This window comes from Oreochromis niloticus, linkage group LG13 (assembly GCF_001858045.2).
Source record: "Oreochromis niloticus isolate F11D_XX linkage group LG13, O_niloticus_UMD_NMBU, whole genome shotgun sequence".
Lineage (NCBI taxonomy): Eukaryota > Metazoa > Chordata > Actinopteri > Cichliformes > Cichlidae > Oreochromis > Oreochromis niloticus.
In genome coordinates this window covers 23,607,013-23,626,909 of record NC_031978.2, presented here as the reverse complement: position 1 = coordinate 23,626,909, position 19,897 = coordinate 23,607,013, and the positions used below count along the sequence as shown (strand labels likewise).

The following is a 19,897-nucleotide window of genomic DNA, read 5'->3' as shown; positions in this document are numbered from 1 at the left end:
TACCTGACAAATAACATAGCTTTCTGTGTATTTAGCTGCTCTAACTAACTGTCCAGAAGGGCTGTGCTCAATTTAGGCTAGTACATCTTAGCATTTTATGTGTCTATTATGTAGCACTTATTAGCATCTACACTCCTTGACAGCTGTTGCTAGGACGGTTGCTAGGAAAAAATGTCTATTCCCTGACTAGTTCATAAGTGGTTGCTGGTTGTTGCTAGGTGCAGCAAAAACCTCGCCATGATTGCTTTTGTTGCTAGCAGATTGCCGTGATCACCTGCAGTTTGAATAGAAGATGCCGACCTTTCTGTAAATACTCGCTAACTACTAGCCAAGTGCTACTAAAACTTGAAAAAAATGGAAACAAAGAACATTCTTCTTCAAAGTAAGAGTTGTGCCTCACCGCTGCAACCATCAAGTTTCAAAAGGTGCAACCTTGAAGACATTTGGTCTCTGTTTCTGGTTTGTGTTGCAATTTTATCACTTTCAGTACCGCTTGGCTAGTAGTTAGCAAGTATCTGCAGACACTTCAGCACGTTCCAAAAAATTACGGGCAAATCATGGCAATCTCCTAGTATCCAAAGCAGTTGCGGGGAGGTTTTCACCAACTGGTTGGGGGAAAACGCATTTTTCATTAGCGACTGGTCATTGCCAGATGTTTGCGAACCAGTCTTTACGTTGTCACACTTCCAAAATGACAGACAGGTTAACCTCATGTGGTTAGCTGTCACATAACTGCAAAACCTCAATACTATCTATGGATTCAGTAGTTTGCTTTAGCTGATTACTCAAACTAAAGCTTAAAAATGGGACTTCACAAACCAATGGCTGACATCATTGTGGCTAAGTCCATTTTCACTATACAGTGTGGTCAGCACTGGTTTAGTGAACACCAACGACAACAAAAATGTGGTCTGCACTTCAGCAAATTATATGAATGTGTAATGGTTTGTGATAGCAACAGCCGGTCGTGTTTTTCAGCTTCCATTAAATTGTTTCAAAGACGGGTTACACCCATTAAACTCCATCTGTGTGCCAGATGATTAATAGCAAAGGATGACGGTATGTTTTTACTATCCATCCACTCCTCTGACCTGCTCGTTCACACACATGAATCATCCGACCTCAAAGACTCAGAGTCTGTCCTCATGCTCAGGGCATGATTATGCAGCTCCACTGTCATATCAGTATTTGTTGCAGGCTTCTGGCTCAAATGCTTCCCTTCATGCTCATTAAGAAGAAACTGGCTGAGCAGTCTGATTTGTTGTCATGGAAACTGATCCTGAAATGCCTCTGTGCTTCATTTGAGACTAATTGTCCTCCCCAAACAAACATGCACGCTCTCAGACTCACATTAGCAACTGAAATCACAGCATTTCTCGCTCTCTTTGTTGTAATATCCTTGTGCTCCAGTACTTCTCAACAATAAACCTCTGAAACAAGGCCTGCAAAATCCTGCGGAACAGCAAGTTAAACAGCTAAAAACAACAAACTCTGCAAAGCAAAGCAGCTATTCAGGTTCCCGGAGCTGCTCCCTGGCCAACTGATCCAAATATGCTTGACTAATTTTCCACATTTGACGCTGAAGTGTGGTTGACTGACACATTTAGTCCTTGGCTGAGGGGTTCATTAAGTTCATCGCTTAGAGATCAGAAGGCAGATTTGTGCGGTGGAGAAATTGCAGGTGGAAAAAAGGGTAAGCCAGAACAACAAAAACAATGGAGCCAACGTGGTCCAGCACTTTATATAACAGAGCTCGCCTGTGGCGATTGTGCAATGCGGTGCAGTTGTCTGGGCTGATGTAAACAGAGCCTTAGTGCCTCTGGAGGCTCAGCCATGTGCCTTGATGCAGCAGTTATGGGCACATGCCCTACTTTCATAAATCAGAGCTGGAAAAAAAAGGAAACAGCGTGATGGGGAGTGGAGGAGGAGGAGGAGGGGCGAGTGGTGAGAGGGGATGCCGAGTGAGCTAGCGAGGGGAGGGAGGGAGAAAGAGTTTTAGAGGAAAGGAGGGGAGGTGTTGTGGAGGGGGGAGGCTGAACAAGGCTCATATTGATGTTCCAAACACAGCTGCAAGCGTCAGCTGACTAGCTGGCCTGGAAGCAGCCCCAAGCTCTGCCTCCTACCTTTATCAGTTTACACTGCGACCTTTCTCTTTCCATTGGAATAGATGAACCCCCCCCCCCGATCTGTCCTCTCTGACTTCTGCCGGGGGTTTCTGTATCTGCATGCCTCCAGAAACACTGGCTCTCTTTTCAGCACATCAGCACTTTCATTTGTCTCACATGGCTCGGCTTTCAAGCCTCGCCCCACGCTCTTACACAACTCACCATGAAGTCACTGTTACTCCTCACGTCCGCACCCAATGGCGGAGGATAAAGAGAGAGTGATGATGACGGGCTCGGTTACTTTGCAAATACATGCCACTTCAGCGGGATTGTTGGGCAATGTGCAATCCTCTCGTCTCGGGTTTCTGCAGAGCGTTCCTGGAAACAAAGAGATGGATTTAGATACTACATTTAAGCTGACACCTCAGGTTTGGACATATTTGGTGAACTTGAAGTTGAACCTGAAGCAATAGTTCAGGGTTCAGGTTTGAAGCAGCGGCAGCAGCTGTTGTCAGGAGTCTGTCCTCAAGGGGCAGTAATCAGCAGAGTTAACTGTCAATCACAGATCCACCGACCTCATGGGCTTTTTCTCAGAAAGTCGCCTCCTTGCCTACACACACACGCGCACACACCTCCTCTTGATGACTTTCTTCAAGTGTTACTGGATAGTGTTTCTATGGGAGCTGTCCACCCCCACATACACAGCAGCACCTCCCTCGCCTCCCCTCCCAACTGTTTGCAGGAAACACTCATCCCTTCTCTGGAGATGTCGCTCGCGGCAGCTCATGCACTCACAAATCCCGGGCTCCTTTCTGGGAAATGAAGGGCTCAAAAGATACATACATGTACACACACAAACCGGGAAAGCAAAAACCGAGGGAGGGGTGCAGAACACGGCTCGCCAAGTATATCTGCGTCGCCTTTTTGACAGTGAAGAGGTTGGATTGACTGTCTGCCTTCTGCAGGAGGCAAATGAGAAGCATATTCTTCTCTTCCCCCGGTTACTGTGTGACAATCCGAGTCGCTGCGGTATCTAGGCAGACCACAGCGATCCCCAAAACATCACAGGAATGAGAATTGTTTCTGGCAGAGACGGATGGAGGGAGCAAATCAGAGAGGAGAGGGAAAGAATAGAAGCATTTAAAGGCAGCCATCGCTGGCTTCAAATGTCACCGAATTCCCGGTTAGACAATGGAACACAGCTGCTGCTAAGCTTTGAACTGCAGCTGTCTGTCTGCTCTTGCCATTATTTGTGTGGAAATGTGGTCGCTGGTTGTGTTTTGAATGTGGGGCAGATATAAAACATCATAGGAAGATTAGCGCGTACAGTATTCGCATGTGAAGAGGGTGGATCAAGGTCAGATAGAGCTGCAGAGAGACACATGAGTAGGTGGCGGCCATGTCAGATGTTCCCAATTTAGAAACCCTCAAGCAAGAAGCAGAGATGAGGAGAGAGGTGGGGTGGCAAAAAGAGGCTGCGGTGCTCAGTCTGGAGTGGGCTTTAATGGTTTGGGGTTGAGGGTCAAAGAGACGGGGGAGGGGGAGGGAGACGAAGGATGAAGCTCCGAAGGACGTCTCGCCTTTCGAGGCGACTCTGAAAATGAATTTCGATTGCCTTTTTTGGCGTGCTCGTGACTCAAACGGCCGCGGTGTCCGTCACACCTCCACAAGTGGCTCATTACCGGTGTCATCTGTGGATCATTGCAGAACATCTCTTCCCCATCTCTGCTGCTCCTTTGATCATCCTCCAGACAATACCCCATTAGGCCCGGGCTGATTTTCTAAAGCACGGCTCAATTACTTAAGGATACACTCATTAGCATATCTGAAAGCACAGGCGTGACTCTGCAAATAAAAGAACACATTAGATCCCCCCCGCAATATGTTTCAATTATTCATACAATACGAGGGTGAGTGGAGAGAACCGAGTCACAGCTCCATTTGCATTCAGCCGAGGTAATTAACATTTATCGAGCTCTCGTCCGGGCTTCCACTTTGGAAGCACTTGAGTCGCTGGTGTTTGCCTGCTCTGCAGCACACGGGCAGGTAAAGCAGGCTGACAATACGCCTTAGCATCAGTCCGCCTTAAACGTCACTCTTCAAGCCACATCATTTTTGTCACAGTAGTTAAGCGTATCACCCTGGATGCCTTAGTCAGCAGCTGCTCAGCTGCACTAGGCAGGGCTCCTCAATTATTCACAGAAAAGAACGCACACACACATATGGGCTCACTTTGCATGTGTGTGTGTGTGTGGAGAACAATGATAGCACTTTGCAGAAATTATTCTTCTTGTTCTGGCATTTTTAGCCGAACAGGGTGATGGCAATGTCAGTCAGTGCCACCGAATCCTTAAAAACGCTCATGACAGCCATGATGATGAGTCAGCACTATCTGCGTGAGTTCGGGGAGGAGGAAAGTAGTAGAACATCTTGTTATCCGGGGGTTGTGTGCAGCAAGGTTAGAAAATGAAGCAGGAGGACTTTTCTTGAATAATATATCAGCCGTTCGGCTCGATCCCTACCATTTTTTTTCCTTTTTGCATGCATGAGTAAATTCCTGTGCGTGCTTATCTGTTCACGGCCTGCTGCAGTGCAGCGCGGCGCAGTGCAGATCTCTGCGTCGCACATTAAGAATGTGTGAATATGTGTGTGCGTGCGTCAGCCGCTGACTTTGTGTTCATTCCACAGTAAATTGATCTGGCTGCTCACTAGACTGGATGGAAAAGGGCCCGGGGCGAGAAGTGCACAGTGCATCAGCAGATGGGAGAGCCCGCTGTGTTGCCATCACACAGCATTCCTCCTCCACTGGGCATGCTCAGAGGGGCCACGCCTCACGTCTCACGCAACACCACCACCACACACCCCCCTCCTCCTCCTCCTCCTGCTCTCGGGGCCTGTTTGAACCAGTCAGTCGGAGGTGGCGGCGGCAGTCCTTTCTCCTGTTTCTCATCTGACCTTCAAAAGCCATGCACGGGGACAGTAGGTTGACGGGGAAGGGAGGAGGGTTGTTTTTCTAAAAGCTCTCTGGGTAGCAGGGCTGATATGTCACTCATTATTTCCACTCGGTGCTTTTGCTCCGTCACAGCCCTCGGAGGGATGTGGAACAAACCGGCGCCTTGCACGTAGAGCCAGCAGAGGCTGGAACACAATAGCTAAACAACAGAGATAACCTATCTTAACGTGATCTGTCACCAACGTTAGCTACTATTACCTCCTGTTTCTTATCAGTACAAGAAACTAACAGCTGATGATGATTCCCTCAAATGTCAGTTTCCTTGATTGTGAGCTGATGTCGAAAGGGAACTTGCTCAGAAGGGTTAATAACAAGGAAGTGAAATCATTTTAGTCACTGTGTGCCTCGCTTACGTAATGCACAAGTTGTGCAACCTGACAAAAATACAAGCTGGTATTAATTGAAATCACTTTTGGTGAAGACTCACACATGTGCTCCAAAATGCAAAGTGCAGTACTGGAGGTGTGATTCCTTTCGAAAGAAAAAAAAAAGGTGTAAATGCACGCAGTCTCATATTTGCAGCACTGCTCGCATATCTCATTCACACTTCTATATTTAAATATACTGCAGGCCCAGAATGACCTCATGAATCACATGGTGCATTTATAGAGCGACAGTATCATCTTTTTTTTGGTTTCCTGCTCTGTTGTTGTCAACACAATCAAACCATACTTTACACATCATCATTATTGCTGCAAACCGCCTGCTGACAATGCAGAGAATCTCAGGCTTGAATTCCTCCATGAGTCACATGGCACGCTACAAACAGAAAGATCTTTTTTTTCACTCTCTCTCTCACTCAAAACTAAATCCCTCAGGCTTCCACACATTCCCTCTTTGTTTTGCCACAACATTCTGCTTGTCTCTTGTCCTTCCGTCTTTGCTCGTTCCTCTCTCTGAGTTGCACGACCGGGTTCCTGTTTATGTCAGGCGAGCATCAAGCCAATCAGCTGTGAAGGCTCTGATCCTCCTCGTAGCTATTTACTACCCTGTGGTCTGCGTAAAAAAAAAAAACGACTGAAAGCGAGCTGAGCTTGGGTGCAGGCTGCTGAGTAAGCACACATGCAAAGCTTCAAATCACTCTACAGCTGACCTACATACATGTAAACCCCTCTGCTTTAAACTGTGCATGCGTGGGCCGGCACAGTTTTACCTTATCAAATGTGCTCCACGGCTCACTACATTTGCTTGAGTTTCTTACAGAGCAGCAGGAACAGCGACGTGATGACATTTTTTTTTTCTTTGTTGCCGTTGAGGGCTGGAATGTGCTGGTTTGTAGATAACAAAGCAGCCCGAGGCGGCCGCATGCTAACTGCGCATGAGGTCACAGTCCGCCAACACAGGACGGCGTGACATGAGAGGGGATTTTATCCTGGGTTCTCCCTCGGTGGTGTCATACATACCTTTGCCCTTTGTCTTCTTCTACTGCCCTGTTTTTCCTCACTGCTGCAGTTTCAGACTGCAATTGCCGGTTATCAAAACTGCCAGCCTCCTCTGTTATTATATGGTTGGAGTAAAGTGCAGACTGCATTTGAAGACAGCAAGAATAGACTTTTGCAAGAGTGTGCAAGGACCTGTTCACGAGTCCAGCCAGTCGCAGCTTTCTCTTGGGAGTTCACGATGTACCATAAATCTGTTAGGCAGGGAGAAAATATAATCAGGGCTTTGCTGGGGCATTTGAGTTCACTACAGGCAGTACATGAGCACTAATGCCTGATTCAACTCTGGCTCTGGGAAACATGCCTGACATTCAGTGTTTACACCCCTCAATGAAAGCTGCTAGTCAGACAGTCTGATCGCTCAGCCTGGAATTAGATTCAGGAAGTCATGAGATTTCCAGGTGGCTTGGCTTTCCTCGAATTGTTAAGCAGGGATTTTTCAAAGAAAAGCCAACACACATTAAACCGAGGGCATCGACTGGTTCCCCGGGCTTGGCACGTGGTCACGTCTAAACACGAGAAAGCTAACGCAAAAGGGAAAAAAAGAAAAAAAAACATCTAACTGAGTGAAAACAGGGGGAACGGCATTCGAGCGTTGTTAGAGAGAAACCTCTTCACTGTGCCATCGTTTAGTGCACAGAAACACACGAATTATGAATCAGTGCTGAACTCCTGCTGAACTCTCTGCACCAGCACCAAGCCAGAGAGCTGCACCACATGACATCCAACACACACATGCGCACCCTGTGACCTCTGCAGAGCTCCAAACATACGAGGCAGTCTGCTGTGGAGCGCTGCGTCTGCTGGGTGAATCATTACGCTGTGCTGCACCTGGCTGCAGTTAGAGAGTGAGAGAGAGGATTTTGATAAACTTGACGTCTGTTGGGAGGTGGCGGAGGACGCAGCCAGCTAAAGGGGAAAGATAAATACAAACTGGTGGTACAGCGGTTAAACCTCCCGCCCTTTTTGGCAGTCAAAGTGTGCGTGTGTGTGAGTGAGTGAGCAAGCGGGTAAATATTTAACCCTTGTGTCAACACCACACATGTGTCACAACAGCATTCCTGTGAGGCGCTCGTCTTGTGACAGAGCGGTTTCATAACAGGAGCTGTGCTCTGACCGCCCGCATTCATTGTTTTGCGGTTTTTGGAAGAAGCTTTGTGTGCCGGTGCAAAGTGACTTGTGTGGCACGACGAGTTTCGTGTTTCTGCATGTTGGGCGTTAATGAGTGCAGAGGTGAGGCTGTGAATAGCTGGGTTAACTAGTTCAAGACAGCAAACACAGCACTCTGTTTACCCAGCAAAAGCCTCTCTCTCTCACTTCCTCCTGGCTGTAAATGGTTAACTTGGCAAGAATCATGTGAGCGCTAGTAAGCTTTTTTTTTTTTTTTACTGCATGGGGGAGGGGGGGGGGGGGGTGTGAATTTTACTCGCCTTGCTGTTAGGCAATGGCATTTCTGATCAGAGCGATTTTATCGTGAGGAGAGAAAGCGAGAGAGCGGAGCACGTCACACTGCCTCAGGAAGGAAGACAGAATTGAGCTGTCTGCAAAGATGTTTTCTCGATGAACAAAGCAGATACGCGCATGTGAAAATAAAAGTGGAGAAAGGAGGGAGGGGGGAGGGGGTGGTTGGTGCGTTGTCCTTCAGGGCAACCCTGGGTGCAGCTAGACTTGTCAGTCGGTGTGAGAGCGTTTCCTCTTCAAGGCTGTCTGGCTCCTCCTCCCCCCTCCCTATTGTGTGGCAATGCAGGGTGGGTGAACTTTATCCCTGTTTGGTGAGACACAGCTTTCAAGTCATTTGCATGGAGCAGGATCAGGTTGCACACTGTGCACCTACTGCACAATGAGAATCCCAGCACTTAACAGAAAAACAGGGAGATGTAATCACAACCTTTCATACAGAAAACGGCCTCTGCCCAAACCTGTAGGACGACTCCAAGCCCGCCCTCCCTCCACGCACACACTCAAAACAAGGGTTAGCCTACATCACACACACTGAAATCACAAAGATTGCATTCACCACACCCAGCTCCACATGACCTTTGGACAGGCAGGCAGGTTTTTGCAAACACATGGCGTAAGACAGCTCAGTATCAGCGGCGTGCTTGTAGTCGTTACGAATTTGCACAACACAAACATGCGGGTTAATATCACCTTTGCCTTATCAGGCTCCTTCAAGGGCACCAAACTTTCCCACAGTGCTCTGCTCTGTCCCGCCTGCGTTCCTCTGGGACCTCAACTGTTGCTATAAGAGTTTAACAATCATTCCATGTGCTTCCCACACTCTTACTGTACCTCTTCAGCTGAGCTCGTTGTGGTGACTAAACCATCCACTATGTCTTAGTAAGGACTGACTGTATGTAAGCCAGCGTCTGTGTTGCAAAACTAGTTTGTCATAGACGTTTACAATGCTGGGAAATGTGATCATAAGTTCCCAAATAAAGACCGTCAGCACTTTCATTTCAGTTTAAATAATAATAACAACAATAAAGCCTTGAATACATTTTCACTGTCGGGCTTAATTCCTACCAGTATCTTTAGCAATTTATTCACTGGAGTTTTCACTTTTCTGGAGAAAAATAACAGCAAGAACTAATTTAGTTTTGAGTATATAAGTACTATAATTAGCTGTGCAAGTAGTTTTATTTAAACAGTCAGAAAATCTATGGCGTTGAAAATAGGCTCATTCTTTACACTTTTGCTCAGATGGTTTGTCTTCATAATTACAGATTTAGCGAGGCTTAATAGTTTTCCCCATTTTGCCTCAGGAAAGCCAACAATAGCCTTCTTCATTTTTTAGGGCAAAAGGGCACAGCAGGTCAGACAGCCAAGTCTGGACAACATCTATTTATCTGGGTTTTCCTTTGTAATCCATCTAAGGCAGGGGGAGCAGCAAAGACTCCACAGCGTGTAGCAGGAAGTCAGTAACAACAACTGTGATATTAATTATGTTAGCTTACAGAAAAAAGAGGAGGATTTTGGTGGAGGTGGGTTACAAAGCGGCTTGCAGTTGGTGAAACAACTGCAGGAAGCCTTAAAAGGTGCCTCCTGGCAGCATATATATGCACATACTGTTTTTTTTTTTTTTTTTTTTTTACCTTACCTCATTTTGACTTTTCTTTCTTTCTTTTTTTTAAATCACTGTTGTGTTTACAGATTTTTGCTCATAGTATACGGCCCTTACCAGGCATCTGTGGCACTGTAACTCTGTTGTTCATTTGTACTACTTGTCAGTCTTTATCATGCTCCTGTGACACAACCATTTATCTTCTGGGATCAATAAGGTATCTATCTATAGTATTATCATAACATGCAATTATATTTGTGACTACAATGTCCCAGACTATAAAAACTGTCCTTCAGTACACATTCACACGCTTGTCCTTGTCATCAGGACTCTATTTTCTATTTCAGCTCTTCACAGTGCGCCGTTTCCTGAGACAAGGCTTTGAAGTGGATGAGGGAGGTGAGACACCGTGCGCCCAGATGCCCAGCCGCTGTGGTTAAGGGGTCTTTATCACGCAGACAAGGGGGACAGCACTCAGCTCTTGCCCTTCTATCTTTCACCGCGGCAGAAGAGTGATTTTGACAACCAGCGCTCCCCAGCTGCGCAGGGGCCAGGCCTGCAAAACCACAGGCGGATAATGAATGCCACACCATCGTGACAACTTGCACTTTTATGGAAAGGGGAGGAAGGACACTTGTGCTCACAGCGTATGATGGGACGTCCTCCATAAACCAGACAATCAAAGCGAGGGCAGATAAGCATCTGTGGAATCTGTGACGGGAACCTCCGCTGATTTATGGGCACTACTGGAAAAGGTTTGTTTTCAAGTGAACGTGTTTAGAGGTAACCAAAGAAGAAATACAACTTTCCCAATGCAACCACGGCATCTGTAAATGATAAACCACAGTTGCATTATCCATGATCTTCCTTGCTTTCCTGAGCTGAACAAGCCACATGCTATTTATGAAGAACTTCCTCCAAAATGAGGAGACTTGAGGTTTTCCAATTAGGTCAGATTGCTATTCTTGGTTTTTCTTGACTCTCGCAGTCGTGTTATTTGTATTCTGTACATCAGAGGAATTATACATCCATTTGCTTTCAAGGCAAACGTTACTAGAAAAGGAGCAGCTTTGATCTTCTTCCAATAGACACGCTGAAACAGCTTCTAAATAAAGGAGTTATAAATATGCATGTGCATACGTTCTTTTAGGGATTATTTGCCAAGGATTTACGCAACTTTAGTTGAAAGAATGAAACAAATCAGTTGTGTTTTCGAACTAATAACTGGAAAGGACAGCAAGAATCTGCGAGCCTGAGCTGTGCCGTGCCAACTGCTTTCTCCGGGAACATCAGAGTTCATTTCTAGCAAATAAATGGACAGGAGCTGCAGTAATAAATAAGCCTACTTTGGAAAAGTTATATTTTGACTCATGCTCAGAGGAAGAGGTTACATAACACATGAAATACTCTTCATGCTTCTCTATTTTAAAAAAAAGAAGCTATGTGTCCAAATTTATACTTCCAACTAACACAGGCACATGTGCTCAGACACACTACAGAGCTCTACAGAGTGATGTCTTTGGAGTTTGCAGGGTGATCTGTCAAGAACAAACCAGGTGCACAGAAACCACTGCATTGCTGCTGTAGGAGTGGCCGTGGGCGATGTTGTCCTTCTGGAAATTATAAATGTGTCTGTGTTGACATTTTTAACATTTTGTCTGAGTAAGCCACAGAGAGCTGAAATGACTCCGCAGATCACTTCAGTATGCTAAACATAACAACCGTGAGTCAGGTTTGAAACTGCCTTTTAAGGCCAATAAATAAGGCAGCATTGACATGTGCAAGGAATGCGGCTAATAGTAGCTTTTGAATTGAACCTCAGATAATGAAAAGAGGCTGAAGTTGTATTGTGATTCATTGATGTCACGCCATGTGCTGATTGAGCTACAAAAAAACAAAACAAAAAAAAAAATAAGAGAAAGGCTGTTTACATTAACGTCTGCTTATGACTGAAAATACACGGGGGTTTCCACTGGACAGGAAATGATGTCGTCAGCCAGCCATGCATGCAAGCTTACTTAAGCGCGGCATTACAGAAGCAAAGTTCAGCTCTTTCTGTTCCTGGTTGCCCAAACCGAACCTGTACTGCAGGCCACTGAAACTACCTTCTGTTGAAAAAAATGGATGTGAAAACAATGCTGTTCATTTACATTTTTCTGTGGGGATTTTTTCTTGTTTTGTTGTTTTTTTTAATTCTTCCACTTTCCCATCTCAGCACAGTGGGTTTTTTTCTTTAATTTTTTAACCAAGCTGTCTGAGTCCCAAAAAGCCCGGCAGATTAAGAGGATATGTTACCATCTTGAGTTTTTTTTCTAAATGGATACACATGTGGCACATCTGGGTCCAAGCCTGACTCATTACTCACTTTTTTTTTTATGTCCCATTCTCTGCAGCCATGGCAACTGCTGCATGTTTGGCAGAAAGCTTTTGAAGGCAGTGGAAAAAGAGAGAGAGGGAGCATAAAGGGAGAGCTAGAGATAGAGCGAGAGAGAGCGAGTAGCTCTCAGTAGTTGGCCTACATCCAGTGTAATCATGCCATGGAGCTGAAATGAGGCCTTTGGCAGCACACCAGGTTTCTGAGAACAAAGATGTGAGCTTCTAATGTTGGCGGTGGGGCCTGCTTGGCATCCTCTGCCATTTCCCAGCAGCCCTTGCCTTGGCTGACTGCCAGCCCCCCCCCCCCTCCCCTTCCCTTGCTGGGACTGCAAAGAGGATCAGAATAAAGAGAGAGACTTGTTTTTCACTCGCTTCTTGCTCCGGCCCAATGACATCACCTCTGCAGCCTCCAGCCCCCAGATTCCAGCCGCCCAGCACATTTTTTTTCCCCCCCTTTCGACCCTCCATTTTATTTGAATTCCACCATTTTATACCTGACTCTTAAAATCCCATAATTTGTTTGTTTGTAATTGCCATGTGCCGCACACACGGCTTCTCCGCTCTAAACACAAGCGAACACGATGAGGAATGAATCTGCACGGAAAAAAAAAAATCAAAACATATTCAAACTAACACTAATAAGGGAGGTGAGGTGGCAGATGGATGCTCATTAGCTTTCAGAGCTCTGCAGATCTTTTTCCTTTTTTTTTAAATCAGCCCTTTAATCCTTGCTGTGCAAAAGTGTGGCTAAAAATAGCACCGTAAACAGGATATATATGGTAGCTGGGGGTAGCCTACTGTGATAATCTCTATGGTTACCTCTCCCTGTTACAAGCTCCAGGAACTCTGCAGAGGATGCACGTTATAGTCCTTACATTGACTCTTTATACTTAGCAGCTTTTGCCAGTTAAATCTCCAAGACGGGGTCACGACCACAGTTGCTTAACTCGCACTATCCTGTTGTAACCTCCCTTTGTGTCGGTGCAACATGTTACAGTTTTGTTTGATGCTCGCCTCAGCAGTTCTTCTAAAAAGGTTATATAACATAAAATGTTGGCAGTGAGAAAAGACACAAGAGGAAAAAAAATAAAACATCCAGTGCTTGCGCTCTGCTTAGGCAGAAGACTTCACAGAGAATCTGTAATGTTTCGCTGGCATAAATAAAAGATCTCCAATATAAAATTTAACAGTCTCTGTGAGCGATGAGACGCAAATATCATCATCTCACCAGCCCCGCGATGCTGTCACATGCTGGGTATTCCCCTGGCCGTCACCTACCTCTCACTCTTTATTTAGCCTCCTCATGTCTCAATTTACATACTGCTGAAAAAAAAAAAAGAAGTTCAAAACTGCTTTATACAGCTTTATACACCCTGCCACTGCCCAGGTGACACTGTGGTGATTTTCACTGTATATACACGATTCATATTGGCCAGTCATAACAATCCGTGCATGTCTGGCTTCCTCTCAGACCTTTGCTGCCTCTGTTCAGTACAGCTCTGCCTTTGCTTCATAGCACACTGCAGCATTTTTTTTTTCAAATCAGTAGATCTACTTATTATAGAATCAGGTCATTTAGGATTTAATTGAATCACAGCATGCCTCTGTCTTGCATAATAGCTATTTGGCCGTGCAGCTATTTGCTTGCACAAACATCGACTGAGTGGAAACCAAAGGATCAAAGCATTAGGCAACAATTTTCCCACCAATCTGAAGAAAGGAAAGAATTTGTTTAGTTTGTCCCTCACAACAGTCGTTTCCTAACTATGTCATAAAGCCGAACAACACTTCCTAGTGTTGTCCATCCAACACGGGACTGAGTTTTGAGAGAAAGCGGCGATGGGAAGCAGTGGGACAATGCAGTGTTAACAGAGAAGGTGGGGTGGAGGGGGGGTTAAACTTTCTTTAAATATCCTCTTTCACTGCAAGGTGTTCCCATTCACATAGCGGCAGCTTTACGGGAATAACGAAACAATATGGCAACATACTTGGTGGTAACACATGAGCATACGTGTCTTGTTTTGTTTCTGGTAACCCTTTGAAGAAAATGCCACAGCGCAGGATCACGGTGGCAGGCAGGGAGCCAGAATAGCCTGATGTTCTGTCGAAGGGTGAGGCGGATGAGGGTACGTGACTAAACATCTTGCTTCCTCTTTTCCAACGTCACATGGACTTGCACAAACATATCCTGCTTTGTGTCTGCAGGTTTCAGACGCATTGCCTCACCCAAAGCCTGAGGCTAAGCTGCAATGAGTTGGAATGAGACCAGATGAGAGGGAGGAATGAACTACTGGGACAACTCCTCCACTTCAAAAAGCCTCTCCACTTTTACTTCAGGGGATTTTGGCTGAGGTTATGCCACATGACCTGTTTCTAATAACATTTCTTTCTTTTTGCCTTTCTGTAAAACATGCCACACTAGAGTGGAGTCATTAATCTTGTTAAATCTTTCATACTAATATCTGTTGAGCTGCTTTGACTGCTAAAGTCGCTTGAAATGAGTCTGAATCGCTAATTCACTCCAGTGCCATTTCATTTCATTTCAGCAGTGGCAGATTTGGACTGCTCTGTGCACAAGAATATTTAAAAAAAATATGTGGGCACAGCTACAGCAGGCTATATTCATGCTGTAACCCCAATCCATTCAAGTTCACAACACACTGGCTGGAAATCCCCACCTCATGACTGAGCTTCCTGGTTACTGGCTGGTGGAGGCGCCTTTTTTTCTTCTTCTTCTCCTCTCCCTCTCTCATTCTTTTCTTTAAACATTAACAAGCCAGGAAAATATTATCTAATCATAACTAAAAGGCTAACTGTGTACATCCTGAATTCACCCTGGTGAGCTGGCACAAATAAAAGAGAGAAAATGCGGGCTGTAAAGTCGCTCCAATAAGCCTGTAAATTGTGCCCATGTGCTACAATAACACATTTTTGAGATCCTCTGTATAAATATAAGATCTGCCATTGGATTACAATCGCTGTTTTTCTCAGGGTCGACCCACCTCATTCAGTGCACAGTAGTAGTAGCAGCAGCTCACTGCGTCGAGGCGCGGTGCATTGAGAAAAACAAGCTGCAGCCTGAACCGGATAATGCTCTGAATTTAGGACAAAGCAGCAACCGGAGGAGCTTGAAAGTCGCTTTTTTTTTTATTATCCCCTGGCGGTCTGTTGCTAACCTACAGCCATATTTCTTTTAGCAGCGTGCAGGCTGGTACCGGTGGACCTATTTTTTTGCAGGTTTGATGATAATAATAACAGTAGCGCGGGTTATTCCGGAGTCGGAGGCGGTGGTGAAGCTGAACTGGGTGCCTTTTTTGTTGGCAGAAGCTCAGGTGATTAAGTTAAAATATTAAAAAAGAGAGAGAGAGAGAGAAAAGCGGTGAGTGACAAGAGGCTGCAGTAAAGTGGGGGGAGAGGTGGTGGTGGTGGTGGTAGTGATGGTGGTGGTGGAGGGGGGTGGGGGGTCTGTCGAAGAAATCAAGTCAATAGAAACTGAAGTGGATGTAGGCGCTTAGAGCTGTGACGTCACTTTCTACATTGAGCCAGTAGTAGAGGAGAGTCAGTGGAGATAGATAGAGGAGCGCCGTAGTAAAGTACACACCGTCATGAACTTCTCCCTCTAAAACTTCAACCTTGTTGCTCTAGAAGTCGGAGAGAGGACGAGATTACATTTTTTTGTTGTTGTTCGACAAACGGAAATTGCTCTTTATTCGCTTTCTTTTTGCGGGGGAGTTCGGGAGGAAGGAAAAAAAACAAGAGAGAGCGGGGGAAGAAGGCAACATTTTGGGTTTCTTTTCGGGGGGTCGACGACGAGCGCTATGTCGTCCGCGGCGGTCGCTGCTTCTTCCAGGAGGCAGTCGTGTTATTTATGCGACTTGCCCCGCATGCCTTGGGCCATGATCTGGGATTTTACCGAGCCCGTCTGCAGGGGATGTGTCAACTACGAAGGAGCAGACCGCATTGAGTTTGTCATCGAGACGGCCCGACAGCTTAAAAGGGCTCACGGTTTTCAGGAGGGCAGGTCTCCCGGGCCGGGGAAGTCGCAGCTCTCCGGGAAGGAGATCCAGGCGATCAACCACGCTGCGGGGGAGATCCGGGCTCCCGGCCGCCGCAGCCTCTGGACCGCTACCCTCTGTCCGACCGCCCGCCCAGGCTGGGTCCAGAGTATCAGCCTAGAGGGCAGACAAACGGCATCCAGCTCCCTAATGGATTTCCTAAGCCTGACGAGCCACCAGAGCTGAACCGCCAGAGCCCCAACCCGCGCAGGAGTAACACGGTGCCCCCGAATTTAGTGCCTTTGCCTAACGGGGGCTTGACCCCGGGGCATGCCGTCAACGGCAGGGGCCAGATGGGGCTTTCCTCCACTCTGGCGGGTGGTAGTCCCGCCGACATGGGCAAGAGACCCGCCTCGGTCTCCAGCACCGAGCACGACAGAGAGCTGAAGGACAAGCACAGACCCGACAGTCTCACGCCGGAGATCTCGGAGAGCCACAAAAACAGGGCAGACCCGGACTGGATGGGCAAAGGCAAAACGGTGAGGGACCTGATGGCTCTGCACACCACGTTCGAGACCAGGTACAAGAAGGACCATGTGCCCATGCCACAAAGGGCTATGGTCTATGAGCCCGGCCCCACTCTTTCCAAGTCAGGTGAGCATTAAAAGGCAGGAATATTTTATCTATACTGTGCATTTTTAAAATTTTATTTTTAGTACTGATTTATTTATTTTCCACCCAGGAATGTGTCAAGATGGTAAAAAAATTGTATTTATAAAGCCATGCCCTAATATTATAAGGGCTATAAATGAATTTTTTGAATCCTTTGCTGTGTTTGTTATTGTTTTGTAGCCTGTGGTGCAGCAGAAATTGGCAAAATTCACATCTCCCTTCCAGGCTAATTGTTGATCCTTGTGTGAGCTGTGCAACTCAACTGCTGTGTTTAACCCTTTCCCACCTCCAGACAGAGGAAAACATCCCCGGGGGAGCAACAAGAGAAAAGCATCACCTGAACCGGAGGGAGAGGTGACAGCTGCCAAGCTCAACGGAGAGGGACAGCAGTGGTTACCACCACCTACTGACGGACTGAAAATGCCTCCAGTTCCCCCGCCAAGCTTCGCCTCTCCCCCTTCCACAATATCCCCTCACTCCCGCACCACCCCACCAGAGGCAGCTCAGAATGGTCAGTCCCCCATGGCGGCGCTCATCATGGCTGCAGACAACGCAGGTGGGAACAGCTCTCCCAAGGACGCCAACCAAGTCCACTCCACCACCCGGAGGAACAGCAGCAGCCCCCTGTCGCCGTCCTCCATTAATCAGAGGAGGCTGGCGCAGAGAGAGGCGCCGAGTGCAGGCACCCCCCATGTGCCAGGCATGGACCAAGTGCACCCCCCACAAAGCATTCCGGACTCCTCTGTACCCAGCAGCATACCTCTGTGCTGCACGCTGTGCCACGAGCGTTTGGAGGACACACACTTTGTTCAGTGCCCGTCTGTGCCCTCTCACAAGTTCTGCTTCCCATGCTCAAGGGAAAGCATAAAGCAGCAAGGCGCCACGGGTGAAGTGTACTGTCCAAGTGGAGAGAAATGCCCCCTGGTTGGCTCGAACGTACCATGGGCTTTCATGCAAGGAGAAATCGCCACCATCCTTGCAGGAGATGTCAAAGTAAAAAAGGAGAGGGACCCTTGATTTTTTTCTTTTTTTTTGTCTGAACACTTCTTTGGGGAGGGGAAGCAAAAAAAATATGAGTATAAATATATAAATATCACATACATACCATTCAAACAAACTAACGGACTTGTACATATTGGACCCAAGGGAAGAGTATACTTCGTAAAACATGGTTGTATAATTTTTGATTTTTGAATACATTGTGTTTCTATATTTTTGAAGATAAAGGTATGTACTCATTATAATGAACTACGTTCCTCTTTGTTGATGTTTAACAAAAAATTCTTGATGTACTTCTAGGTCTGGTGGCAGTTCCTGTTTAACGTAGAATGTGACTAATGCTACTCTACGAGCACTTGGCAAAACTAAAAATGCTTTTAGCTGTACTTGTATGCACTTGTTTAAAAATTGCCAAATACAATTTCTGATCTTGTATGAACATATTGTCTGAGCTTGCTTCATTTTGAGTGAATAAGTGACACATGGGGCTGTGGACAGATGACAAGATAGCGCTCTCGGCTCTGACATGCAGGCTTGTTGTTGTGACGGCTCAGGAGACTTGATTTACGCTGCACACAACACAACACAACACAGCATGAGCAGGCTACTGTTTCAAGCTGCAGGACGGAAGAGCCTTTTTTTTCTGTCTCTCTTTATGCACACAATGCCTTATGTGATTCATGGAGAAGCTTGGCTGGGGAAAAAAAGAAAAGAAAAAAGGAAAGAAATACAACACACATTGTCCTCGACTTTTGCGCATCACTGTAACTGATTGCAGAACTAGGTGCCAAGTCATGTTCAGTCAGCTGGAATCTGTCGAGTCAGTAATGAGAACGTGCATGAATGTCAACATGATACAATAGTGCAAACCACGCCGTGTGACCGCAAATTTGGACTTTTCCTGAAAATAACCACCCTTGGGTTTTTTTCTGGCGACGTGTATTTTTCAAGCTTGTATGCAGATTGTGTCTGACGTCATAAAGGTGTTTGGCTTTTTTTGTTTTATTACACATATGTCTTATCTCTCTCTCTCTATCTACATATTTTTTTATATATATATGTATATGTAGGGAGAGAGAATTTTGTTATTAAAAAAAACATACTTTTGGTTTAGTCTGCAGATGACAAACTGCAAATAACGAATAAAATCAGCTTCACAAACCAACTCCAAGCATGCGTTAGGTACAGTTAGCACTGCAGCAACACACTGTTTGCTTTCGGTTTTAGCCTTTTGTGTCACACTGAACATGCACTCATAATGCAGCACCCTTCCCCACGCTGAGAACAGAGTAAACATCCACGCTGCCTTACATGCCAGCCTCGCTCTGTATGCCTTCAAATGTAAATGCAACTGCTGCTGCAGTTTTTTTGGCAGTGGAGTCACACACAAACGTGCACAAAACCCCCTACAAACTCTTGTATCGCTAATGGCAGCCCTTACTGGTCTCTACAAGCACTGAGGAGCTTACGGTGGGCCATTAAGTGATAAACTGCAGCTACTGTATCTCCAGATGAAAAGCAATCCTGAGACTATTTTTGCTCTCTCTCAGACAAAGAGCTCCCGAGTAGCTGACCACACAGACCCAGACATGGAGGATAATATCTAGCAGAAAGGAGGGCTTGGTGTTAGCAGGCAGTTGCGTAATTATTTTCAGACGTAATCTGCTTCTTGCTAGCTCCCTGATTTTTCAAACAGAGCACACAATCCAAAAGCAGATTGTTTTTTTTCTTCTTCTTAATTAAAGGCCCACGAACTGCTCTGACATTGTTGCTTTACTACTGCTGTAGTTTACCGTGGTGCCCATGAATCTGCTCATCAGCCGGGGATTTACTGACCTTCTTGCTCTGACAGACATGTTTAAGATGGTATTTTTGGAAGGCAACTGAAAGCTGTGATTACCCGCTTCTTTAAAAGGCTGCGTGGTGTCCCCGATTAACTGATTGATTCATGATGTTGAATGAAAACACAGCCTTTGCACTTGCCCATTTAGCCGACTAAGAATAGGAGGGATAATTATTGTCCCCTAACTGAGAAGACTGGAAGGGCTGCAAAGGATAAAGGCAACTCTAAAGGTAACTTCAGAGCACGCGTCAGCTTTTACAGTGTGATTTAAAGCTCGAAACGTGTTTTTCATGAGTGCGCGTTTTCCAGGCAGCTGTTTGTTTATACACCCTTTTTCCGTTCTTTGGAAAGCTATCTTATCAGTTGGACTTTAAAACGAGAAATGCAGCCC

At 46.0% G+C, this 19,897-nt stretch overlaps 1 protein-coding gene across 1 annotated transcript; it reads left to right on the top strand.

Moving 5' to 3' along the window:
- The first annotated feature begins 15,451 nt into the window (after window positions 1-15,451).
- On the top strand, window positions 15,452-18,104 carry irf2bp2a (interferon regulatory factor 2 binding protein 2a). The gene is given in 3 exon segments (XM_019366478.2): window positions 15,452-16,110; window positions 16,113-16,646; window positions 16,957-18,104. Coding segments are annotated over 3 exon segments (1,554 nt in total). The 5' UTR covers window positions 15,452-15,815; the 3' UTR covers window positions 17,682-18,104.
- The last annotated feature ends 1,793 nt before the right edge of the window (window positions 18,105-19,897 follow it).